General features: G+C 30.6%; 6 protein-coding genes across 6 annotated transcripts; all 6 read left to right on the top strand.

Annotated features, from left to right (window-relative positions):
- The first annotated feature begins 1696 nt into the window (after positions 1–1696).
- Positions 1697–2571, top strand: LOC125874385 (uncharacterized). Its single transcript, XM_049555265.1, has 2 exons — positions 1697–1945; positions 2408–2571. Exons 1-2 carry the CDS (start codon positions 1699–1701, stop codon positions 2440–2442), a joined length of 282 nt encoding a protein of 93 aa, XP_049411222.1. The 5' UTR covers positions 1697–1698; the 3' UTR covers positions 2443–2571.
- A 3245-nt stretch (positions 2572–5816) lies between these two features.
- On the top strand, positions 5817–6524 carry LOC125874235 (uncharacterized). Its single transcript, XM_049555078.1, has 2 exons — positions 5817–6096; positions 6342–6524. The coding sequence occupies exons 1-2, from the start codon at positions 5850–5852 to the stop codon at positions 6374–6376; spliced, it is 282 nt and encodes a 93-aa protein (XP_049411035.1). The 5' UTR covers positions 5817–5849; the 3' UTR covers positions 6377–6524.
- Positions 6525–9843: 3319 nt separating this feature from the next.
- On the top strand, positions 9844–10286 carry LOC125874660 (uncharacterized). The gene is made up of 2 exons (XM_049555652.1): positions 9844–10090; positions 10241–10286. The coding sequence occupies exons 1-2, from the start codon at positions 9844–9846 to the stop codon at positions 10264–10266; spliced, it is 273 nt and encodes a 90-aa protein (XP_049411609.1). The 3' UTR covers positions 10267–10286.
- A 4070-nt stretch (positions 10287–14356) lies between these two features.
- Positions 14357–15561, top strand: LOC125874566 (major pollen allergen Ole e 6-like). Its single transcript, XM_049555471.1, has 2 exons — positions 14357–14594; positions 15352–15561. Exons 1-2 carry the CDS (start codon positions 14360–14362, stop codon positions 15375–15377), a joined length of 261 nt encoding a protein of 86 aa, XP_049411428.1. The 5' UTR covers positions 14357–14359; the 3' UTR covers positions 15378–15561.
- Positions 15562–19338: 3777 nt separating this feature from the next.
- On the top strand, positions 19339–19792 carry LOC125875040 (uncharacterized). Its single transcript, XM_049556098.1, has 2 exons — positions 19339–19576; positions 19767–19792. Exons 1-2 carry the CDS (start codon positions 19339–19341, stop codon positions 19790–19792), a joined length of 264 nt encoding a protein of 87 aa, XP_049412055.1.
- A 4065-nt stretch (positions 19793–23857) lies between these two features.
- Positions 23858–25942, top strand: LOC125874780 (uncharacterized). Its single transcript, XM_049555805.1, has one exon. The coding sequence runs from the start codon at positions 23899–23901 to the stop codon at positions 25876–25878; it is 1980 nt and encodes a 659-aa protein (XP_049411762.1). The 5' UTR covers positions 23858–23898; the 3' UTR covers positions 25879–25942.
- Positions 25943–25948: the final 6 nt, after the last annotated feature.

The raw sequence follows: 25948 nt of genomic DNA, 5'->3' as shown, positions 1-25948 counted from the left end.
TACAAAAAAATACTTGAATGAAGAAATGTGTAGGAAATTCTCCTAGCATAAGATGTGTCGTCAAAGACATTGTCTTTGAAGATATTTCATCCAGTAAAAGTAGAATTGTGTATCAATTTTAAAGTTTATTGGTTCAACTTATTGGTTAATAATTTGTAGACATACTAAATGTAAGAGAGTCAACCCAAGACGATCTAACCCACTTAGGCAGTCTAGAACACTTAACACGATCTAGTTCAACACTTTGCCAATGCCTACGAAAACAGAAAAACACAAGCATGTATATGAACAAGTCTCAACTTTGTATTAAACTTGTGCCACAAAGAAAACACACAAAATCTTTGTCTTCCAAATTCTACCAAAAGCCTTCTGCCTGAGACTGCTCTGCATGTGCCCATAAATAGGCCACAACACCTAGTCACATCCCACACACAGTCCTAACTACTTCGATTGACATGATCCCCAACTGATAGGCCAATTTGAATTTTAGACAAACGAATCTTATCTACAATGCTGACAAAGTCCCAACGGCTAGAAACTGCGGAAACCGCCAACTGCTCATACATGTATGAGGCACACGCAGGCAACCTTCAAATTTGACGCCAAAATTTGTCTCTGGCCGCCCACTTTTGCGCGTGCCCTCGTGCATGCACTGTGCACAGGTCCTGCCTCGCAGAGCTTTCCATTGTGGTTCAGTTTCCTGAGTCGTTGTTCTTACCCAACACTTAGCCCTCGAACCTGTTTAGCCACGACCATGCCATGATCACAACCTTGCATTGCCCAGCCCTTTACATGCCTTAGTCACATCTTGCCTTGCATGTCTTAGCCACGCCAATGCCAAGGTCTTCCTTACTTGAATTAACCTTGATTGAAGCCATTGGACCTTGACTAGGTTCATCATGTAAATCCCTAGCGAAGCCCGAGCCACTCAAACCATCAAGCTGAGGGTTTAAGAGTAAACCATTATAGAACCATTAAGATATTGACTTATAGTTATTGGTTGTTGTTGGTTTGATTATCGGTTTAACCGTTAAGATATGACACACGAAAAATCACATTGAAAATCACAAACCAAATGAACCATACACATGAGTTGACAAATTGCATCTTGCTCAAAAGCAAACACTGACATATTATAGAATAACCAAGAGTTTGAGACAACAAAAAATAAAAAGTATGAAACTAAACCTTAAGTCAATAACTTTATATACCGAATGGTATAAATAAGGCCTGGGGGTGTTGCTCAGCCCGTGACCCCCTTAAGGGTCGTTCAATTAAAAAAAATGGTATAAATATAATTTATTGATTTACTATTGGGTTATCTATTAACCTGTTGAGAATAAAAAACGTCCCGATAATAAAATAAATAAAATCATTACTAAAACCGCTAAATCGATAAACCAATAATTTTTTATTCAAATTATCAATTTCGATTTATCGATAAGTTTTTCTTATTGATATATCATGTTATAATTCCTAATTTTTAGTTAACTAAGTCTCTAAATACCAACTAAAAAGAAATCACACACAACCACAACCAAAAATTCCCTACAAAATTGGTTATCAACCACTTTAATTTGAGGTATTTTGATGTCCCAAAACACCTATAAATTGGATATTCAATAACATTAATCAAATCATCCAAAAATCAAATACAAAACAACAAAACATATTTAAAAAAAACAAAAAACAATAAAAATGGAGGCATCAAAGAAGCTTTTTGCAATGTTTCTCATTTGCATTTTTGTGATTTCTTCATCTGTAGACATCTCCATGGCTAGCAAAGCAATTACCAATGAAAAATTCAGAAAAACATATGAACATATTGGAAGTGAATTGGATAATTGCTACTATAAATGTAGCACTGTATGTGCCACCACTGGCAGGCCTAAAGATAGTTGTAATACTCAATGTGGAGGTGATTGCGTTCAGAGGATTCTCCAAGGTAAATTTTTAACCCCAAACTATCGTAAATGGTATACAAATACCCTCCGTCATATTTTTGGGACATTGATGCCTCTGTCGTCCAAAAACTAGAGCATATATACCCTTTATACTAACGGACATACACATGTCATTATCTTATCCACCAACCCGATATTTATTAAATATTAGATTGACGGATAAGATTGCGCCACTTGCCTCTATTTAGTCTTCCGTTAGAATGAAGGGCATATATGCTCTAGTTTATGGACGACAGGGGCACCAATGTCCCAAAAGTATGACAGAGGATATTTGCATACCATTTTTCGATAGTTAGGAGTATATTTGTCCTTTTTCCTTTTTTCTTTTTTCAATATATATATGTGTGTGTTAATCATAGAAATTAACAAGTAATAATTGTCATAGAAAAGTTCTGATGTTTTCACTTTCTAATATATATATATATATATGTTTTTATCTATAGTTTTTGCAGAAGATATTGAGAAAATGAAACATTAATTTGAAGCTTCAAGATGGACCAAAGGACGCAAAATATATTTCTTAGAGAGAAAGAAGAATAAAACAATGTTTTTTCATCTGTGACGTTGTACTTTGTAATTTTCAAATTTAATAAATTCGTTTAATTTTTAATTTTTAGCTTCAATAAAACAATGATGTATATATATATATACATAACGACGTTATCTTAAAAAGGGATTAGACTCAAATATGCCAACGAAAATGACATAGATAAGCCAAACTTTTAACGAAAGTTATAAATGAGTCTTTTTTCAAAGTTCAATGACAAATTTGAGCCTTTAAAACTTCGTATCATTCTATAAGTTTTCCTTTTAGGAAAAGATTTTGGATTGACTAGTCCTTTTATAGTAGGAAAATGTTTTAGGACTCTATAAATATAGGCTTGTTCTTTCTAACTTAATCAACATTCACAATGTAGTCCTAGAGTTTTGAGAGTTTCTGTTATGGAGGAGAATTTGTGAACCTCCTTGTATTTCGAGTGAATTGGTTGAAGTTTTTTCTCTCTATATTTTGTACTCTCATATTTATAGTGGATTGCTCATCTCTTTTGTGGACGTAGGTCGATTGACCAAACCACGTTAAATCTTTGTGTCTCTTGGTGTGTTTCTCGTTTGTCTTCTTACTCGTTGTTTTTTTATGTTTGCTTTGCTAGCTTCCGCATTACACTTGTTTATTTTCGATCCTAACAGTGGGCGAGGAGGGTAATGTGTACATACACAATTTTATTCCTACATTCTGAAGGTAGATAGATTGTTTCTTTTAGTTTGTTTTTTTCTCTTTTTTCCTACTTTTTTTCGGTTCGTTTATTCGATCGTGTCAATAATTAATAACATCATAAAAATCATATTTGCAAGTTGAAAAAATATATAAACAAAGAGAAGTAATATTATATCTCTTTAATATATTTTCTAATATATGTACACCTTTCTCATATTATCATTATGATTTAAAGTTTCAGCTTTTAAGTACCTACAGAAGAACCCAAAAATGAATACATCATCTTAACATACTGTGTTGACCAATCTATTGTTACTAAGCAACAAGATGCAATAAGGAAAAAATTAGAGAATGATCCAATTGATTCAATGCACAGAAGGGATGAAGAACAGTCTACTTTCAACACAATCAACAAAATGCAACCAACATTTAAAATTTAAATCTAGTAGAAGCGCATCTTTGATTTTGTTATTGCATCCAAAAGTTTCGGTGTTGTCTTCTCGAACTGCATCAAAAGGTTACGATGAGTTCTAGACGCGACAAGTGCTTCCATAGGTGTACTGGTTTCAAAGATATTGTATAATGTATCATCTTCAACTTCATCATCAACATTGTGTAATGACCCGGAAGGTCATTTTTGGAATTTTTTGTAAAATTACAATTTTACCCCTCCAAATTTTTGCTCCGAGTAATTTCTGATTGGTTTGTGAAGTTGATTTTTAAAGTTTAGTAAAAATTTGTGGTTTTTAGAAATTTTGAAAGACTTAAGTTGGTTAAAGGTGGTTTTCGGTGTCAATCGGAGTTTAGAGTCTCAAAATGAACTTCTATTAGTCCCATTAGCTCCACAATGTGGAATTAGGTCTAGGAGAGTCGTCGGTTTCAAATTCAGAGTTGTTTCGTGAATTTGACGTCTTAAATTTGGAAGTTTGGGTGATGTTGGTCTTTAGTTTACTTTGGTCAACATTCAGAGTTCTGATGCTCGTATTAAACTTCCAACAATTCCTTTGAATTTGGGGGATGATTTTAGGCCTAAGAGAGGTCTTGGTTGAATTTTTAGAGATCCCAAGCTTAGTTTGGTCTTTTTATGCATTTGTTAGTTATTGTGACTTTTACGAGTTTCGAATCAAGGATATCTCAGATTTGTATTTATGGTTCCATTGAGTCCAAAACGTTGAGTTTAGTTGGATGACATATTTAGTTTGTGTGTATGGAGTTCCGAATGAATTCTGAAGGTCCTTTCGAAACTTTTGGTGGTTGTTGATTTTGTTGTTATATCTGGTGCCCACCGTTTTCGCAGGTAGGCCATCATGTTCGTGTGGAGGCCACCGCGTTTGCGGATGGTTATTTAGTTAGCCTCCGTGTTCACAGACTTTAATGAATTATTGGTCCGAGTTTGCGGGCATGGTTTGCATCTGCGGGGAAGTCTTGGATAGAAATGTTTTCCAAAATTTGGGATTCTTAAGATATTGGCTTCTTGGTTATTGATTGTTGTCTCTTTAATCGTTAAGATTTGATACACACAAGAAATCACATCTAGAATCACTTAGAAACAAGGTGACTGGCCAAATGAACCATGTAGACGAGTTGATAGATTGCATCTTGCTCAAAAGCAAACACTGACACATTGTAGATAAAATCCGAGGGTTTGAGACAACCAAAAATAAAAGTATGAAACTAAACCTTAAACCAAGAACTTTATTTACCAAATGGTATAAATATAATTTATTGATTTATATAAATTAAGAAAAACCTCGAACCATTAAGAATCGATAACCCGATAATTAAAAAATTAATGAAATTACATTATCGATAAATCAATAAAAAAATTGGTTTGAATTATTGATTTCGATTTGATTTGAACAATCCTAGATGTAAGTATATCCCCATATAAGCTTTTCTAGTATAAATTAACAACACAAAAACTAAATAAAATAAAATAATAAAAACCTAGACAAAAGTATAATCATGCCTTCTAACATTATAAATTGTAATAGAATAAAGGATAATCAAAACAAGGTATTCATTCATAACAAATGTACAAAAGATCATTAATAAGACTTTAATAAAAGGGGAAAAGGACAAATATACCTCCGAACTATCGGAAATGGTATGCAGATACCCTCCGTCATATTTTTGGGACATTGATGCCTCTGTCGTCCAAAAACTAGAGCATATATGCCCTTCACTCTAACAAAAGACTAAATAGGATCCATCGATCTGATATTTAATAAATGTCGGGTTGGTGGATAAGATTATGACACGTGTATGTCCGTTAGTATAAAGGGTATATATGCTCTAGCCTTTGGACGGTAAGGGCACCAATGTCCCAAAAATATAACGGAGGGTATCTGCATACCATTACGATAGTTCAGGGATATATTTGTCCTTTTTTCCCTTAATAAAATGAATATAGACAAAAAAAATTAAATATTTCTTGGTGAGATATCATATAACAATTCCTAGTTTTTAGTAAACTAAGTCTCTAATACCAACTAAAATGAAAGGTCACACAACCAAAAATTCCCTATAAAATTGGTTATCAACCACTTTAATTTGAGGTATTTTGATGTTCCAAAACACCTATAAATTGGATATACAATAACATTAATCAAATCATCTAAAAACCAAACAAAAAACAACAAACATATTTAAAAAAACAAAAAATAAAAATGGAGGCATCAAAGAAGCTTTTTGCAGTGTTTCTCATTTGCATTTTTGTGATTTCTTCATGTGTGGACATCTCCATGGCTACCAAAGAAATAAATGATGAAAAATTCAGAAACACATATGAAGATATGGCTGTTGAATATGAAAAATGTTGCACTAAATGTGTAATTTTATGTGCTGCTAGTGGCAAGGAAAAAACTGCTTGTGAGACTCATTGTGGAGGTGAATGTGTTGCTCAGATTCTCCAAGGTAAATATTTTTTGTATTATCAACATATATATGTATAATTTAACATGTGATATATATATAGTACGTTAACTTACTGAATTTAAGTTATATACACTAAGAATGTAACAAATCTTTGTTACATTAAGACATTAACTATGTAGTTTAGCCTATTATAGAAATTAACATGTAATTAGTTACTATATAATTGACCTGATCATAGAAATGTTCTATTGTTTTCATTTAAATATATATGTTTTTATTTGTAGATTTTGCAGAAGATATTGATAAAATGAAACATTAATTTGAAGCCCTCAAGATGGACCAGGATGCAAAATATTTCTTAGAGAGAGAGAAGAATAAAACAATGTTTTTTCATCTGTGACATTGTACTTTGTAATTTTTCAGATTCAATAAATTCATTTAATTTTCTAGTTTTTAGATTCAATAAAACAATGATATATATATATATATATATATTAGTCCGGAGTCAAAAGGCAATAAAATTGATAAAAAAAAATTAAAAGGCAAACAATTTAAGGATGAAACCAAAAGGGTAGCAATGTAACTATTTATGGTGTTAAGGACGTACTCAACAAGTAACCACCTAAACAAAACAAAATTATCAGCCCTTTCATCCCAATTAAACCGCCTCAACTACAACCTGCATAGAAATCAGCCCAATCTAATAGTTTTACAATTCACAGTTCTCAAGGTTATCAATCATAGTCCAACAGTCACAGTTCGTCAACCAACAAGTATCAAGTATGTCAATCACAAATATCAAGTGGATCAATTACAAGTATCAAGTAGATCAATTAGATACAAGTATCAGGTTCATCGAATCACAATAATCAAACACTTGCCATAGTCATTTTCCATCGACACAATATAACTAGCCGGAACCATTTCCTTTTGGCTTTATATAGAACCACTTGCCGAAATTATTTTCCTTCGGCACAATATCACTAGCCGAAATTATTTCCCTTTGGCTTAATATCATGTCGCTTGTCGGGATCATTTTCCTTCGACACAATATCACTAGCCGAAATCATTTCCATTCGGCTTTATATCATGCATATCACTAGCCGGAACCATTTTCCTTCGGCTTTATATCATTTTACTTGCCAGAACCATTTCCCTTCCGCATAATCATCACATGTCTCATCACGGTAAAGAGAAATCAATGCAAATAAGCAATTTCACACCATAAGAAAGAGATAATAACTCAAGCAATTCAAGTCCATGAAATGTCATTAAAGCATTTCATTAATGAATAAATTAGGGTCCACAACAAAGCAATTCACAAAGCACAACTATCAACACCTTGTCTTTTTCGTTAATCCCCTTTTTATTCATTAAGATAAATTGAGTGGAATAATTGAACACATCACCTCATTCCCATTACTCCCCAACACACATAATTAAGGAAAATACAAGATTCTACAAGTTTTATGAGGTTTAGAAGTTTATTTGCCTCAATTAAATCTGCAGTCAATTCAAGACTTGAGCCTTCCCTTTCCGAACTATGTCCAAAGCCACACAATCTAATTCAATCAAGTAGTCACAATAATATTCCAAAATAACAACTTTCATAGCATATATTTGAAAAATGGGTCAAATCAACTCAAAAACCCAATTCTGAAAATTAAATGAGGTTTGAATTCAAAAATCTTTACTTGAAATGTTACCAAAGGCATTTAGAAATAATTAGTGAAGACCATTTAAAAAAAAGAGTTAAAATTAGCTCAGAATCACTGTTTTACTTTAGAACTCAAGTTCTTGAGAAACTTTGTCATTTGCCAATCAAAATCCCATGTTTTGATGTTAAAATTCAAACATGTTAAAAGAAAAATGAAGTTTTAGGGTCACAAAGGTTTACCCAAATGATTTAACATTAAAAAAATCTCTTCAAAATCCCCTCTAATGATTTTCCAAATCTCAAAATGGGAAAATATGAGGGTAAAACCCCAAATTTCTGTCAAAAACCCTCTTTGATCTCACTTTTGTAAACTCAGGGTCGCAGTCGTGACCGTCGCGAAAGCGACCACTGGTTCACAAAAGCAAACCTCTCAAAATTCCGGAATTTTCTTTAGCAATCATGCCTTCGCTAACGTGAAGGTTGCTAAAACGGAAGGCCTATAGCGAATGCGGAGAGCATAGAACTCAGGCATCAGAAAATCAGCCAACTCTTAAATCATTGAAAGGGCCCTTAGATTCATTGGGAACCCCGTACACACAAAACATATATGCAAATTGACTACACTCGACATTCCAAACACAATGTGACCATTGAAACACGAATTTGATGTCTCTTTGACTTGAGTCTCGTGTAAGTCACAAGAAACTAATCATAACGCCTGAAAAGGCTAAATCAAAGCTCGGGACCTCAAAAAAATCAATCAAGACCTCCTCTAGGCCTAAAATTATCCTCCGAATCCAATATAACTATCAGAAATCCAATCCAAGCATCCGAACCCGGAATGTGGACCAAACCAAATTTGAGCAACCGAACCTTGAATGTTGACATCAAAGTCAACCAAAGACTAAATTTCAATAATTTCCAACTTAGGACCTTTCATCCTCAAAAAGACTCCAAATCAGAAACTGACAACTCTTTAAGATCAATTTCCATATTCTGAAACAGATGGAGTAGACATAATTTCATTCTAACACTCGAAACTCTAAAAGACCGAAAACCACTCTTTAACAAATTTAGCCTTTCCAAAATCCCCATAATTCACAACTTTAACTCAAAACTCGAAACCAATTTCAAAACTCGTTCAGAAATGATTCGGGGGTAATGTCGAGAGGGGTAAAATGGTAATTTTATGGAATTTTCTAAAAATGACCTTCCGGGTCATTACATCCAAGTTCAAGATTCTCTTCAAGATATATCTAAGGTTTTCAATCCAAGATTCTTCTCCACACTTCATCTTCCAAGATTTTTCTTCGAGATTCATCACTAAAGTATGTAAGGTTATTCATAATGATGAACTAAGTTCGTCATCACGAGTTACATCTAAATTCAGTCAATAAGAGTTAAATCTAAGATTTTACCACAACTTTTTTAAATACTTAATAACTTATCTGAATCCATACAAATAAATTAATCCAAATTAAAATTCAATTCATTTTTTCCATTTAATCCAAATAATACATACCCTATGAAGAGGTGTTTATGACATTTTATTCCAAAGACTATTTATTTTCTTTTAATGGTTGGATTCTTGGGATGTTCGTGTATAACTATATATATTATTCATGTTTGCGTAGAACTTTAGAATTTATATTATTAGTAATATTTTCAGCACTTCATTTAACTTCTAAATTTTATATTTTGATTTTTTCGTAAAACTTAAAGATTCATAAGATTTGCCATCTACGCTCTGACTCATGCTTCCGCCTTTTAAAAACACCGTTATATTAACATGTTTTGCGAATCAATTATAAGTTTTATTAAGTATTTAAAAATATATTGAACGTCGATTCTCACGACTCCAATTTCTTCAACTAAAAATTGTTGAACGATTCTCACCACTCTAATTTCTTTTCATTAAAAACAAACACAACGTCACAACCACAAATATCCTACAAAATTGGATATTCACTCATTAATTTGAAGTGTATTCTCAACCTAAAATTCTATAAATAAGAGAATTAAAAACATAATCAAATCGTCCAAAAAAAAAAAAAGAAACACAAGCAACAAGCATTATTTTTTAAAAAAATTTAAAAAAATTCAAGCGTAAAGTAAAAGCACATATAGAAATGGAGGCATCAAAGAAGCTTGTTGCAGTGTTTCTCGTTTGCATCGTCATGATTTCTTCATCCGTACACGTCTCCATGGCTGACGGAGAAAGTAACGCAGAAAAATTCAAAAAAGCATTTACCGTTGCTGCAACTGAATACACAGTTTGTTACAATATCTGTCAGAAAGTATGCTCCGATGCAGGATTCGGATACACACATTGTGAAATGAAGTGTGACGAAGATTGTACCGCAAAATTGCTCAAAGGTATAATACAACGTACCTAAGGAGTCACTCTGCTTATTTTTAGAATCATTTTTTTGTTTACGTACTATATGTTATGCAATTTTAACGTATATATGTTAGTTACGATTTTATAACACGTTATTATGTTCTATCTTTTTTTTTTTTTTGCAGAGAGACTCCAAAACATGAAGAATTAAAGCCTTGGAAATGGACCAAAGGATGCAAATGTAGTGGGAAAAAGAGAATAAAAAACAGTGGTTTTTTTTTTTTAAAAAAAACTATTTCTACTAATTCATTAATTAATTAATTACCACTGTATTTGTATAATTTATAAGATTCAATAAAAATTGTTTCTTTTTCTAATTACTGTTGTTTCTCTCGAGTCAATTGCAATTTAGTTTTATTTATTTTTTAAAATTTTATTTTATGTCTTCTTAATCTTCTTGATATATATTGGGCAATCAGTACATCAAAAATGATCTTTAGCTTAATTAACGACAATAGCTCAATTGCCGCTAAATATGTATTTTTAGCGGCAATTAACACTCTTTGTATATGTCCGTAAAGCTTTTAGCAACATTGGATCTAATGACACTTAACTAATGCTGGTAAAGACATTAGAGCTCTTTATTAATGTGTCTATTTATTGCCGCTAAAAGTTATTTTTATGATAGTGAATTTTATATTCCTTTCCTTTGATATACATTAATGTCTCTATGTTCTGAAATATTTAAGAAGTATCACTATGAAGAGTAATAAGGAGGTCGAAACCACTACATTAGGAAATTTTCTAGATCATTTTGATTGGGAACAAGTTATTTTAGAGATTAATATTAAGGGTAAAGTAAAAACAACAACCAACTTTACTCTTAAAATGATAATCATTTTGGCATAATATATAGTTTTGAGCTAAAACAACAACAAACCCAACATAATTCCGTAAGTGGGGTCTAAAAAAAAGATAGAAAAGAGTGACTATTAATTTGAGATAAAGAAAGTATTATAAGATTCACGCTTCCTTATATGTATATAAGATCTACAAGGAAAATGATGTTGACCGAGGAGTTTCAAGACATTTGCTATTGTTTTTTCGTGTATATAAACAACTATAATGTAACGGTTTTTAGGGAAATCTGATCGAAAAGTCGATCGACGCCCACCCGACTAGAGGGACTGATAAATTAATTGAGTACAAAACTTATCTTCAAGCTTTATCTTATTCTAATCGTTCAGAGGGTGATCACGACTCACGAGGTCACTAAATGAAGTCCTCTGTTTCTTTCGGAGGTGCTGACCCATTGGACAGTATTTATGTTGTCTCGATTGGGATTAGTCCAATCTCTCTTAGCACTGGTATAATATTTTGGTAACGAAAAGTTCCATGTCATTTTGTTTTAAGTGTACTTGCACTACATAAAAAATGATTTTTAGGGACAATTAATTAACAACAATAACTCAATTGCCGCTAAATATGTACTTTTAGTGGCAATTAACACTCTTTGTATATGTCCCTAAAGCCTTTAGCGGCATTAGATCTAATGACACTTAACTAATGCCGGTAAAGACTTTAGCACTCTTTATTAATGTGTCTACTTATTGCCGCTTTTATCTTAGCACTCTTTATTAATGTGTCTACTTATTGCCGCTATATAAAAGTTATTTTTTGTTGTAGTGTTGTTATAATGTTGATATTTTGGGTGATGCCGTAGGAATACATGTCAATTCATTTTAAAAATAAATAAAGGGAAAATTACGTGCATAAGCAAACATATACTAGTTAATTACTTAACATAGCTATAGTTTACCTAAATTACAATTTGCGGCTTACTTTTAGCTATAATTCTACGGCTCGGCTTTTTAGTTTTGTATAATTTGCACGTCTGTATAATTCGGAATTTGTATAAATTTTGTATACTTCGGAATTTGTATAATATAATTTGTATAACTGTTTACACTTCTGATGTTTGTAATTATATAAATTTGTTATTTCGAGNATTTATTTTTTGAAATTTTATTTTATGTCTTCTTAATCTTCTTGATATATATTGGGCAATCAGTACATCAAAAATGATCTTTAGCGACAATTAATTAACGACAATAGCTCAATTGCCGCTAAATATGTACTTTTAGCGGCAATTAGCACTCTTTGTATATGTCCGTAAAGCTTTTAGCGACATTGGATCTAATGACACTTAACTAATGCTGGTAAAGACCTTAGAACTCTTTATTAATGTGTCTATTTATTGCCGCTAAAAGTTATTTTTATGATAGTGAATTTTATATTCCTTCCTTTGGTATACATTAATGTCTCTATGTTCTGAAATATTTAAGAAGTATCACTATGAAGAGTAATAAGGAGGTCGAAACCACTACATTAGGAAATTTTCTAGATCGTTTTGATTGGAAACAAGTTATTTTAGAGATTACTATTAAGGATACAGTAAAAACAACAACCAACTTTACTCTTAAAATGATAATCATTTTGGCATAATAGTTTTGAGCTAAAACAATAACAAACCCAACATAATTCCGTAAGTGGGGTCTGGAAAAAAGATTTCTGATATACTGTTAAAGTGACTATTAATTTGAGACAAAGAAAGTATTATATGTAAGATTCACGCTTCCTTATATATATATATATATATATTAAAGGAAAATGATGTTGACCGAGGAGTTTCAAGACATTTGCTATTGTTTTTTCGTATATATAAACAAACTATAATGTAACGGTTTTTAGGGGGATCTGGTTGAAAAATCGATCGGCGCCCACCCGACTAGGGAGACTGAGAAATTAATTGAGTACAAAACTTATCTTCAAGCTTTCCCTTATTCTAATCGTTCAAAGGAAAATCACGACTCACGAGGTCACTAAAAGAAGTCCTCCATTTCTTTCGGAGGTGCTGACCCATTGGACAGTACTTTATGTTGTCTCGATAGGGATTAGTCCAATCTCTCTTAGCACTGGTATAGTCTTTTGGTAACGAAAAGTTCCATGTCATTTTGTTTTAAGTGTACTTGTTATAATGTTGATATTTTGGGCGATGCCGTAGGAATACATGTCAATTCATTTTTAAGATAAATAAATGACGGGAAACTTATAGAAATCCACTAGTTTAGGGGCTAATTACTTACGTTAGTTTGCAATATTACGAATTTTACTAGATTTTGATGCGTCCATATACATGTATCTTGGGATACATGAGTTAAAATTAGATGTAATTTGTTCCAGATATACTGTAGCTAGTTAAGTTGATTCGCATGTATATTGGATACATACACAAATCTCCCTTGCCTCCCTGCCATTTCGCTTGTGACTCTTCTACATATCTGGTATCCCAAGTACATGTATCTGGATTACGTAGACAAATCTTTCTCGCCTCCCTCCCGTCTAGTGGCGGAGGCAGGAATTCTATCAAGGGGGTTCAAATAAAAAAAATGTTGTTGCTTGGAATCGAACCCGTGACCCAAACCTCACATAGGCGAAATCCTAACCCCCATAAACCATTGAGCTACTCCTTTGACATATGCTCAGGGGGTTCAATTTTAAATATATACACGTACACAAAAAAATTGATCTTATATATATAATGTAATTTTTTTTCCGAGGGGGGTCGGATGACCCCCCCGGACACACTATAGATCCTCCCCTGCTCCCATCTCGCCGGCTACTCTCTTTCATATCTGGTATCCTAGATACATTCAAATCACACCAGAAACATATAGATTCATGTGTATACTGTGATTCACTTGTATTTGTAATACATATATAGACAAATTTTTCTCGCTCGTCTCTCTCTATTTCACTGTATGCAAAAACACATATTTGAGTGTATCTTACTTGAAAGTTAGTATTAAATTATTAATTAGTGATATATAAGATATAATTATTTCAAACTATAGATAGAACTAGTAAATATAATTGAAATATTTGAATAATTAGATATATAGTCTCTCCATTAATTTTATTAGTGGCGAACCCTTGTTGTCACGGAAAGTAAGTTTCAATGGTGACCTTATTTTTGAAAGTGTAGTTTCAATAATTTATAATAATTTCTACTTTTTAGTAAACTAACTCTTCATTACCAACCAAAAACATGAAGAAGAAAAAAACACAAGCACAACCAGAAGTTTCCTACAAAATTGGTTATCAACCACTTAAATTTGAGGTAGTGTTTTGCTATAGAAGATTCAATAGCATTAATCAAATATACACACAAAAAATACATATATAACAACAAAAAAAGAAATCGAAAAACGAAAAGTGAAACACATACTACAAAATAAAATAAAATGGAGGCATCAAAGAAGCTTATGGCAATGTTTTTTGTTTGCATTATTGTGATTTCTTCATCCATGGCTGATGAAGAAAATAAAGCAGAAGAATTTAAAAAATCATTTGAAATTGTGGCAAATGAATATAAAGATTGCTACAATGATTGTCAAAAGGAATGCACTAATGAAGGATTTGGATACACTCGTTGTGAGATGAAATGTGACACTGAATGCAGTGCTAAGTTGCTCAAAGGTAAATATTTAAGGATATATATACCCCTAACTATCATAAATGGTTTTTAGATATCTTCCGTCATATTTTTAGGACATTGGTACTCCTGCCGTACAAAAACTAGAGTATATACACCTTTTATACTAATGGACATACATGTGTCATAATCTTATCCAATGACCCAACATTTATTAAATATTGGATCGACGGATAAGATCGCGCCACATGTCCCTATTTAGTCTTCCGTTAGAGTGAAGGGCATATATGCTCTAGTTTTGGATGGCAAGGCAAGGGCACCAATATCCCAAAAGTATGACAGAGGGTATCTGCATACCATTTACGATAATTCAGAGGTATATTTGTCTTTTTCCTATATAATTTTAACACGTTATATAAAGTACGGTAATGTTTTTTTAAATTAAGAATTATATATATGACAATACAAATTAAAGGATTTTTACACAATATTTTATTATAGTTTTAACATGTTATTTTTTTAAAATTTAATTAGTTATATACATCGAGAACTTAGAGGATATTTACATTAACTTTGTAGTTTAGCCTATTGTAACATACTAACGTTTATCATACGTTATAATTGTGCAATGACTAGCTACTTCACCCACCATTATTGTTATTATTATTATTATAAAACTATTGATTAATGTTTATTATAGAAATTAACATATTGTAGTTAGTTATCATATGATTGACCTGATTATAAAAATGTTATTTTTGTTTCTATTTTCTAATACGCTATTATCTTCTATTTTTGCAGAAAGAATCGAGAAAATGAAAAATTAATTTGAAGCCTTGAAGATTGACCAAAGGATGCAAAAACATTTATTTTAGTATAGCAAATATAGGGAAAGAAGAATAAAAAAGTAGTAGTATACATGATGTATGTATACATTACGTTATTTTAATTTTTTTGTATCATTCTTAGTAGCGTTTGAACTTTATATAAATTTTTCAGTACTTTATTTAACTTCTAAATTTTATAATCTTGATTTTTCTTAATTCATAAATTTACATATTCTAATAAAATATATAAAAGTTATTCTTACCTATCCAAACCACTTAGAGAGATATTACCTAATTTTAAAAAGGAAAATAAAGCAAGATAAATAAAAGATTCAAATTTCTAACCTCACTTGGAGAGATGCAACCAATCATAATCGCACGTATGATACTTCAAGTGTGGATTAACAAATCTATATTTAAATATTTTATAAAAAATATAACACTACTATATATGATTGCAGGAGGGGAGCATGGGTTCATGTGAACCGAGTGACCCCCTCCTGGATACGCCTCTGTTAAATCATAAATAGCGAAAAAGGAACTAGTGCATCCCAAAACCCTGGTGTCATAGGTACAAAAATCTTTAAATATGAATATAAATCTAATAATGTCTCAATAAAATTGTCTTGAAATAGAAAAGACAAAATAAAAGTAAATATATAATAGGATTCAAAACTACTACGGATCACCTCGAAGTCTTCAATTAACAAACAATTCTTGAAATCAAGCAACTCCAATTACTCAAAAACTTAAGTCTCGATGAAAAAATGATCCTTGAAATAATTAAATCATGATGAAAATATATATAAACAACTTTAAACAAGTTTGGAAGAATATTATGAAAGACTAGAATAATAGGAACAACTAAATTTTTGGATATAGATGTCAAAAACTATCAAAATATTAGATGTATCAAATAGGTTGGTTAAACTGAATTTGGAGAAATCAAAATAGACTAAACAATAAGTCTTAGTTCAAATAGATCAACCAAGTTTCAATTTCTTTTTTCCTATTATATGTTTAGTTACTAAATAAAACTAACAAAACATGATTTTCTTGATCATGAATTTATATAACACCCCTATTTTTTAAAATAAATATTTTTTAATCCCCCTCAATCTTGTCTTTGTTCACAAAAAGAATATTAAATTTTAATTTATTATTTTTATAATCGCGAAAAGCATGATCTCGTATACTAATTAGTTAGAGTCTATAAGGGAATTAGGAAAACAAAAAACAAGCACAACCAAAACTTTCATACAAATCTGGACATCCATCATTTTAATTTGAGGTATTTAAATGTCCCAAAAACACCTATAAATACAAGATTCAATAGCATAACCAAATCATCCAAAAAAAAAAAACACATTTAAATTTTAAAAAAAAAGTGAAGTACAACATATTATAAAATATAAAATATAAAATGGAAGCATCAAAGAAAGTTGTTGCAGTATTTCTTGTTTGCATTATTATGATTTCTTCATATGTACATTTCTCCATGGCTAATGAAGAAAGTAAAGAAGAAAAATCTAAAAAAGCATTAGGAAAAGTTTTAAATGCTTACAAAAAATGTTACAACAATTGTGAAAAAGGATGCTCAAATGCAGGACATAATTCTAATTATTGTGATGAAAAATGTGAAAATCAGTGCGACAAGAAAGTGCTCAAAGGTAAATATTTTTTTATACTGTTAGTATATATAATTTCAACATGCGATCGATACTATACAATATTTTTTTTAACAAACTAAATGTAGTTTAACCTATTATAACATATTGATATTTACGATATACATATTGATAAATATTCATAATTGTGCAAACATAAAAATGTTTCTTATTTTCCGTTTTCTAATATACTTTTTTATTTTTGCAGAAGATACCGAAAGTTTTGATTAAAAAATAATTTGAAGTCGTGAAGATGGATTAAAGGATGCAAAAATGTTCCTTAATATAGCAAAAATAGGAAAAAGGAATAAAAAAAGTGGATTCATATTCCATTTTAATTAGTTTATTCATTTATATTTACCACTGTATTTGCCATTATTATTATTTTGGTCGATAAGATTGTATGTATATTAGTTAATTAAGATTAGAAAAAAAGTAATAGGGTTTGAACATTACGTGTTACAAAAGATGGAGAATTCATCTGTGACACTGTTCATTTTTAATATTCAATAAAATTAATTAATTTATTTAATTATTGTTGTTTATTATATAACTTTCATTTGATGTGCGATATTATTTTGGCAATGACATAACTAGATAGAGTAGAAAGAACAAGAATCAAAATTTAAATTTTATGAATTTTAAATATAGGATAACGATGTTACAAGTAATAATAATAATTAAAAAAAATATTGTTCTATTCATTTAATTTACTTCATTCTCATGACACATCTTTCTAATGTTTGGGTTCTTAGAAACTTCTGTATCATTCCTAGCCATGTTGAAATTTATATTAAAATTTCCAGCACATATATTAACTTTTAAATTTTATGATCTTAATGTTTTATATCCGTATTTTTTATATTTTTATTGATATATAAGTTAGGAGTATTTAAAAATTCATCGCATTTACGTTCATTGTCTCAAAACTTACATGTTGTGATCTATCTCATCAAAATGCTCAAAATTATGCCTTTGCATGTTAAAACAATGCTATTGACATGTTTTGAGTGCAAGATCGTAACGTTATTTCAAGAGAAAAGTATTGAAAAGACCCATAAATTTATCACAAATTATTCGTTTTTTAATACAAAGCTAATTGAAGTGTTGAAAACATCCTTAAAATTGACAAAATTTAGAGGTATATTTCACTCATATATGTTGCAAGATCAGGGGTGTATTTGAGTTCAGTTAGTAAAATAAAGAGATATTTTTAAGACTGTCAAAAATTCGGGAATAAAATTAATAATTTGTACCAAATTTAAAAATATTTTCAATAGTACTTCTCTCTTATGTCTACTTTTCTAGAAGATTGCAATATAAGGTTTGTTTATAAATGTAGAGAAAATGGCCAAAAGCCTTTTTAATCTATATCCGAATTTTCAACTACACATTTTAACTTTACGGAAATTCTATCACCCCTGAAGTGTTTAAAATGCTGAAGTGTTTAAAACTGTAATTAAGAATATTTTTAAAGCTATCAATAGTTCATGAACAATACTAATATTTTGCATCAGGTGCAAGAGTGTTTTTCAATGTTTCTCTTTTTAAATTTTATAGCATAGATTTTTTGGTAATGAAAATTTCATATATCATTTGGTGGTCTATGTTACCATAATGTTAATACTGTTAGGATATTAGTACGAATATCACTACAAATTAATTTTTCTTTTTTCTTTCCTAGAGATTTAAAAAAGAGTATTAGTGGCGACTCCGGTTGCGACAAAAGTAGGTTTCTTGATGACTTTGCTTGCCACAAAAACTAGAAAATGACAATTATTTTATTATAATCAAAAGAACATCTAAATTTTTACTTTTTTGGAATTTTCATATCAACAATTTATCATGAATTTTATGTACCTAAACAATTATTTTTTGGTATCAAAACACACATCAGTACTGGGTTGCTCAAATATTTATTTCCAGTTGATACTGGGCATGTGTATATCAACTTAGTATAGATGTGTGTTTTATATATATAACACAAAGAGTGATAATTTAAGTAAGTAAATAATTGAGTTATGAAACTTTATATGTGTTTAACTATTTAGTAATCCATAAGTCTTATTACCAACCACCCAAAAAAAATAATTGTACAACCAAAATTTTCCTACAAAAATGTATATCCATCACTTTAATTTGAGGTATTTAAATGTCCGAAAAACACCTATAAATAGGAGATTCAATAACCTAATAACCAAAAATAAACACAAAGCAACAAACACATACAAATTTTTTTTAACATAAGTGAAAAACGAAACATAAATTACAAAAAAATAAAAATAAAAATAGAAATGGTGACATCTAAGAAGCTTGTTGCAATGTTTCTCGTTTGCATCGTTATGATTTCTTCATGTGTTTACGTCTCCATGGCTGACGGAGAAAGTAACTCAGAAAAATTTGAAGAAGCATATAAATCCGCTACAACGGACTACGTCGCTTGTTATAATAATTGTCAAAAAGAATGCTCCGGTGGATACACTCATTGTGAGATGAAGTGTGACGAAGATTGCACCGCTAAATTGCTCAAAGGTATCGCTCTTTATCCTTCTTGGTGGACGAAATCTTCTTTTTTAAATAATACGATATGTTTTGCAATTTTAATGTATAATATGTTGGGTTACGATTTTCTAACACGTTATTATGTTTTGCAATTTTAACGTAGAATATGTTGGGTTACGATTTTCTAACACGTTATTATATTGTGTTTTTTGTTTTGCAGAAAGAATTGAGAAAATGAAAATGTAGTTGTGTGGGTGGAGAGGGGGAGGGGGCCAGAATAAAAGGGTGGTTTTTTTTTTAATTTTAAATTTCTGATAATTAATTAAGTGATTTGTTAGAATACTGAGTTTGTAATATTTAAGATCCAATAAAATCGTTTCGTCTTAATCTTCTTAAAATTTTTGTTTTTTAAACTTATGCTAGTGTTAAGTTATTTGGTAGATCTTGCTTGAAATATTAATGGTATTGTATTACGGATCATCTTCTTTATTGCTTATATTTTTTTTGTTTTAATTTTATATGATGATGATGTGAAGATGTTATTATCGAGTTAAATAATTTTCTTTGACTATAATTTTTTATACATATTATTTATTAACCTTATTGTTGGTTTGTAGTATTTTTTTTTCCATATATTTTCAAATCTGTAAAATTTTTAACCTAGTTTTTAATTAAACCTAAAGTGTTTGATCCTTGTACTTTGCATTCGCCGTTGCAAGAATTTTTTTTAGTGTATATATATATATATATATANTGAATTATGATCAAGGATAAAAATGTAATTTCACGCTAACAAAAATCTACCAAGAATGATATCAAGAAAACTAAATAGTTCTAGAAACATCTTTTGTTATTGTTATTACCATTAACTTATTTTGTTATTACTTCACTTTCTTTTCTTTTGTGAGTTATTGTAATATCTATTCATTACTCTATTTTACTATTACGTTAATTTAATGCTTAATATTTTTTTCTATTCATTATGCTTATCAAAAATGCCTACTTTATATAAAAATTCATTATGAATTAATTATTTTCACCTTTATTTTGGCTCTAATTAATATACTTGAAAAGAAATAAGTGTGATAAAAATTAATAATATGTAGGACGACCAAGGGTAAAAATATAATTTTATTCTAACGAAAATCTATTAAAAAAGATAGTAAATAATTCTAGAAACATCTTTTTATATATTAAGTGAATTATGTTATGATCAAGGGTAAAAATGTAATTTTACGCTAACAAAAATCTACCAAGAATGATATCAATAAAATTAAATAGTTCTAAATATTACACACTTCAGTATAAATCTCTTATTAGGAAGACTAATAACACAATTTTTCAACATTAAGAACTTCATTTTTCATCTATTCCCTAATGGCCCTACTTTTGTAAAACAATTATAAGACAAAAGTAAAATTCATTATTTCTTAATAAACACACCACTTCTGGAACTTGTCCATATAACAAATTTTCAACAAAATTCAATTGATCCACATTTTTCAATCATTCTAATGAATATGATAATGAACCAGTTAATATGTTAAATCCAATATCAATCACAATTGCAATTCTCAAAAGGCGTAATTCATAAGGAATGCAATCAGTGAGCAAGCTCTTCAAGAATAAAATTTTCAAAAATTTCGGAGCATGTTATTGTCCTTTTTTTTGGTTCTCTTTAGACTTTTCAATTTCATGGTGTTGCTTTTCTTTCTAGATTGTAAAGATACTTTTTGAAGTATCTAATTTACTTGATTTTTTTTTTGTATAATCCCAAATTTCACATAACATATATGTCATTATATAATTTATTGAGAAACATATATTATTTATTAAGTACTATTATTTTATCATCAGTTAAAATCATTTTTATCAAGTTATATAAATTATTATTTTAACTACCTTGTGTTAAATTACTGCAATCTATAATTATATTAACTTTTGCTAATATTTTTAACATCTCATTATTTGAGGTATAACATTCATTCATCGGGTATATAAATTACTTTAGAAAAAAAATCTTCCGTTACTATACTAGATTGTTCTCCTAATTTTAATGAATATAAAGACAAGATATAAAGTCATAACTTTTTTTTTATCCTTTATCACTTTGTAAATAATGAGATGATTTATTCTAATTTTCATCAAGTAGGTCGTTATTTTTGTTTGTTAAACACCTTTAAAATAAAATTATAAGTGTATTCAAAATTAATCTATAGGTGAATAGTAGAATTTATTGCTTCATATATTTTATGAAAATTGTTAATATATTGAGAATAATTTTAATCTATTCTCTTGAATAATTTTCAAATAAAATAGAAAAAGAATACCATTAAATTAATTATTTAATTCAATATATATGTTTGACATGATGTTATAATGAGCACTGGAGCATCTGATATTTTATTATTATTCGTATCATGTTTATTTGAAAATGTCATAATAATTTTTCTTTTTGAAAACTAATTAAATTTCTATTATAAATATATATAATGTTGTAATATTGGGCCCGTAAATGGGTCTTTCATTATATTGGGCCCGTATCACGGGCTTAAAATTATCTAGTATATCTATGTGTGTGTGTATAGTTAAGGATAGAGAATCGTCTTTGGTATTAAACGTTTTATCTTTTAAAGTAGAACTTTTCCTCACAAATTCACATTAATTAATCATATCCTCAAACGAATATCAAACATTAAATAAAAAATCAAAAAGCACACACTATCTATTGTAAATATGTGTAGCACAATTTGAGTCATTTTTTATATATGAAATTACTTTTAACCAAAAAATAAACTAAAAGGAAAAATTTACTCAGATAAAAGTAAAAAAAAGACGTTTTTAAATCATTTCTAATATGTTAAACGACATTATAAACAATTTTCAAATTTTAAATATGAAATATTGAATAGTCCATTTATACCATTTGAATCTTCTAAAGTTTTCTCACCAAGTAGAACTTTTCCTCACAAATTCAAATTAATTAATCAGATCCTCAAACGAATATCAAACATTTAATAAAAAATCAAAAAGCACACACTATCTATTGTAAATATGTGTAGCACAATTTGAGTATTTTTTATATATGAAATTACTTTTAACCAAAAATTAAACTAAAAGGACAAATTTACTCGGATAAAAGTAAAAAAAAAGATGTTTTTAAATCATTTCTAATACGTTAAACGACATTATAAACATTTTTCAAATTTTAAATATGAAATATTTGATAGTCCATTTAGACCATTTGAATCTTCTAAAGTTTTCTCACCAACTTATTCCATTCACACTCAGTATCTATCATATCAAGTTAAGTACGTGCTAACACTAAAGGAGTAGGTAGATTTAGGCTTGAATTATTATAGAAATGAAAAATAAATCAGAGTTAAATATTATTCAAATATTTAATTTATAAAATATGCATATAATATATATTATATATAATCCAAATATATTGCTTAGACAACTAACTTTACTAAAAACTAGGTTGCCATTGTGGACTTTTAAGTAGCAGCCAAAGACTAAAACAAAGTTAGTTATCAGAGTAGTTTGGGATAAGGAATCTTTTTCCTTTCCCATGGGAGTCAAACTCAATGTTTTAAAAAAACGTTTTTGGAGCGAGTCGCAGAATGAATCATAGTTAAAAATTAGGGACGAAGCTAGTTTGAGGTTAGGTTCATTGATAGAAAATTATACTGTTTAAATATGATTAAAATTTAATTTTCTCTTTTGTTTAGTTTGTGTATTTACCTCATATTTTGAACTTTCGCGAATTAAAATATATTAGAATAATCTGATTAAAAAAATTCCTAATTAAAATTAAATTGCTAATCTAATTCTTAAATTAATGCCAAAATAACACAAAATTCAACTTGTTATAAATTGTTAAGAAGTTGAAAAATTTATAAGTCAAAATATATTTTATTTCTTAGTCCTATTTTTTATTTTGGCATAATACATAAATATGCACTTTAACTTGGCTTCAAATCATTATATTCTTCAACTTTGGGTGTGCACAAATAGACACTTAAACTTATGTACAGTTGAACAAATAGACACACATATCCTACATGACATTTTTAGCTTAAACTTGTATAAAATTCGACAAATACATACCCCAACTTTAGCTTACGCTTTGGCCCACAATGGGTAAAACACAGGTCAAAACAAAACAAAACAAAAGACCAAACGTCATGGCTAACGTGAACATTTTTCCACTTATCTTAGATCCGATGTCACATTCAGTAAAGATTTATGATACGTGTATAGTATATCCAAATGCAGCTGAAACTTCTCTATAAATTATCATTTCCCATCTCTGCAGAATCACATCAACAAAATTATTAACTATTATTATGGATTCACAATCACCAAATGGTTCAATTATCTTCTCTACTGTTGGTAGAACCAATTACGGTTTCGATATCTTCTCCCTCAAATCTCCATTGTCTTTCCTCAATTCCCCAATCACGGAGCACCGTCTCACAGACGGTGCATCCGTCAATTTCAACGGTCAATTCATTGACGAAGACCAAACACTGGTCTTCGTCTCTGAAAGATCAGGTGCTCCTCGCATTTACTTGAGACAACACCCCTCAGGAATCGAACTAATTCCTACTTCAATTAATAGCTTATTTCTCGATCGTCCAATTCTTCGGAATAATCGCCTCTATTACATCTCAACTCATCAGCATTCCGAAAAAATTTTCACAAGCTCCTCTGCTCTTTACTGCACTAATATCGACGGCGACAATGAGGTAACAAGATTGACTCCAGAAGGATCCGTTGATTATAGTCCTTCGATTTCAAAATCTGGACACATGATTGCTGTTGCGTCCTATGGAAATCGTCATTGGCCTACCGATGAATTTCATGATCTGAGTACTGATATTGTTGTTTTCCCTGTATCTAAACCTGATATGAGAACAATTGTGTGTAGACACGGTGGCTGGCCAACTTGGTCCGGTGATTCGACGATTTATTTTCATCGACAAGCTGATGATGGATGGTGGAGCATTTTCAAAGTCGATTTGCCTAACGATTTATCAAATTTGGTTGATGAGAATAATGGTTCGATTCGAGTTACTCCGCCTGGTGTGCATTGCTTTACTCCTGCAGCAGCAGTAGCATCATCAGACCGCTCTAAATCATCAATTATTTCTATTGCAACTCGAAGACCCGGAAAGAGCTATCGCCACATCGAAATTTTCGATGTGGAGTCTCAAAAGTTCTTTCCGGTGACGGAATTGATTAATCCTACCATTCACCATTACAATCCCTTCTTCTCTCCTGAATCGACTTTCCTCGGTTATCACAGATATCGAGGCGAATCGTGTTCGGGAGAAACAATAATTCCTTACTTGGACCCTGTAATTTCTCTGGAAAACGGACTGAAAATGCTGAGGCTTAACGGATTCTTCCCTGCATCCTCTCCATCCGGTGAATTCATTGCATTCAATCCGGGATTCACAGGACTCGAAATCGTCAAATCAGATGGATCGAAAAAATGGACATTGATCAAAGATCGTACATCTTTCTGCAATTCGTGGTCTCCAGCTGAACCTGGTGTGATTTTTACATCAATCGGACCTATATTCGAATCAGTTAAAACGACTGTACAAATAGCGCGTGTTTCGTTCAGTTCATTGAACTTTAATGACGATGAAATTCCGGTAGATATAAAAGTTTTAACAGGGGAAGAGACTGGTAACAACGCATTTCCTTCTTGTTCGCCTGATGGAAAGCATGTAGTGTTTCGTTCAGGTCGTTCGGGGCATAAGAATCTGTATATTATCGATGCAGTCAATGGAGAAATGGAGAGAGGAGAAATTCGTCAGTTAACGAATGGGGCATGGATTGATACGATGCCAAATTGGTCACCTGACGGAAAACTAATTGCATTTTCTTCCAACAGACACAATCCGAATGACATTAATTGTTTCAGCATCTACGTTGTTCATCCGGATGGATCAGGGCTCCGGAGGATCTACGTGGCAGGGCCGGAGGGATCAGAGGAAGTAGATAAAGAGAGATTAAATCATGTATGTTTTAGTAAGGACAGTGAATGGCTCTTGTTTACGGGCAATTTGAGCGGAGTGACAGCAGAACCGGTGTCGTTGCCAAATCAGTTTCAGCCGTATGGTGACTTATATGTGGTGAAATTGGATGGGAGTGGATTGAGACGATTGACGTGTAACGGATATGAGAATGGAACTCCAGCTTGGCACTCTTCGACTATGTCAATGGAGACTACTACAGGGGAAACAGAACAGAACGTACTAGTAGGAGAGAAGTTAAAGGGTGAATTTGATGATGTGCTATGGATGAAGTGTTGACGACAATTATAACATACTCAGTGATATTCCACACGTGAAGTGTGGAAAGGGTTCGTGTGTTTGTAGTCTT

This window comes from Solanum stenotomum, chromosome 8 (genome assembly GCF_019186545.1).
Source record: "Solanum stenotomum isolate F172 chromosome 8, ASM1918654v1, whole genome shotgun sequence".
In the NCBI taxonomy this organism is placed as follows: domain Eukaryota; kingdom Viridiplantae; phylum Streptophyta; class Magnoliopsida; order Solanales; family Solanaceae; genus Solanum; species Solanum stenotomum.
Note: the sequence above shows the minus strand (reverse complement) of the source record. Positions and strands in the feature narration are given on the sequence as shown.

Bases quoted from the DNA above. Each gene is read 5' to 3' on its own strand.
- LOC125874385 (XM_049555265.1), top strand. From the start codon at position 1,699: ATGGAGGCATCAAAGAAGCTTTTTGCAATGTTTCTCATTTGCATTTTT. The intron at 1,946-2,407 runs GTAAATTTTTAA...TTTTATCTATAG, and splicing joins CGTTCAGAGGATTCTCCAAG to TTTTTGCAGAAGATATTGAG.
- LOC125874235 (XM_049555078.1), top strand. From the start codon at position 5,850: ATGGAGGCATCAAAGAAGCTTTTTGCAGTGTTTCTCATTTGCATTTTT. The intron at 6,097-6,341 runs GTAAATATTTTT...TTTTATTTGTAG, and splicing joins TGTTGCTCAGATTCTCCAAG to ATTTTGCAGAAGATATTGAT.
- LOC125874660 (XM_049555652.1), top strand. From the start codon at position 9,844: ATGGAGGCATCAAAGAAGCTTGTTGCAGTGTTTCTCGTTTGCATCGTC. The intron at 10,091-10,240 runs GTATAATACAAC...TTTTTTTTGCAG, and splicing joins TACCGCAAAATTGCTCAAAG to AGAGACTCCAAAACATGAAG.
- LOC125874566 (XM_049555471.1), top strand. From the start codon at position 14,360: ATGGAGGCATCAAAGAAGCTTATGGCAATGTTTTTTGTTTGCATTATT. The intron at 14,595-15,351 runs GTAAATATTTAA...CTATTTTTGCAG, and splicing joins CAGTGCTAAGTTGCTCAAAG to AAAGAATCGAGAAAATGAAA.
- LOC125875040 (XM_049556098.1), top strand. From the start codon at position 19,339: ATGGTGACATCTAAGAAGCTTGTTGCAATGTTTCTCGTTTGCATCGTT. The intron at 19,577-19,766 runs GTATCGCTCTTT...TTTGTTTTGCAG, and splicing joins CACCGCTAAATTGCTCAAAG to AAAGAATTGAGAAAATGAAA.
- LOC125874780 (XM_049555805.1), top strand. From the start codon at position 23,899: ATGGATTCACAATCACCAAATGGTTCAATTATCTTCTCTACTGTTGGT.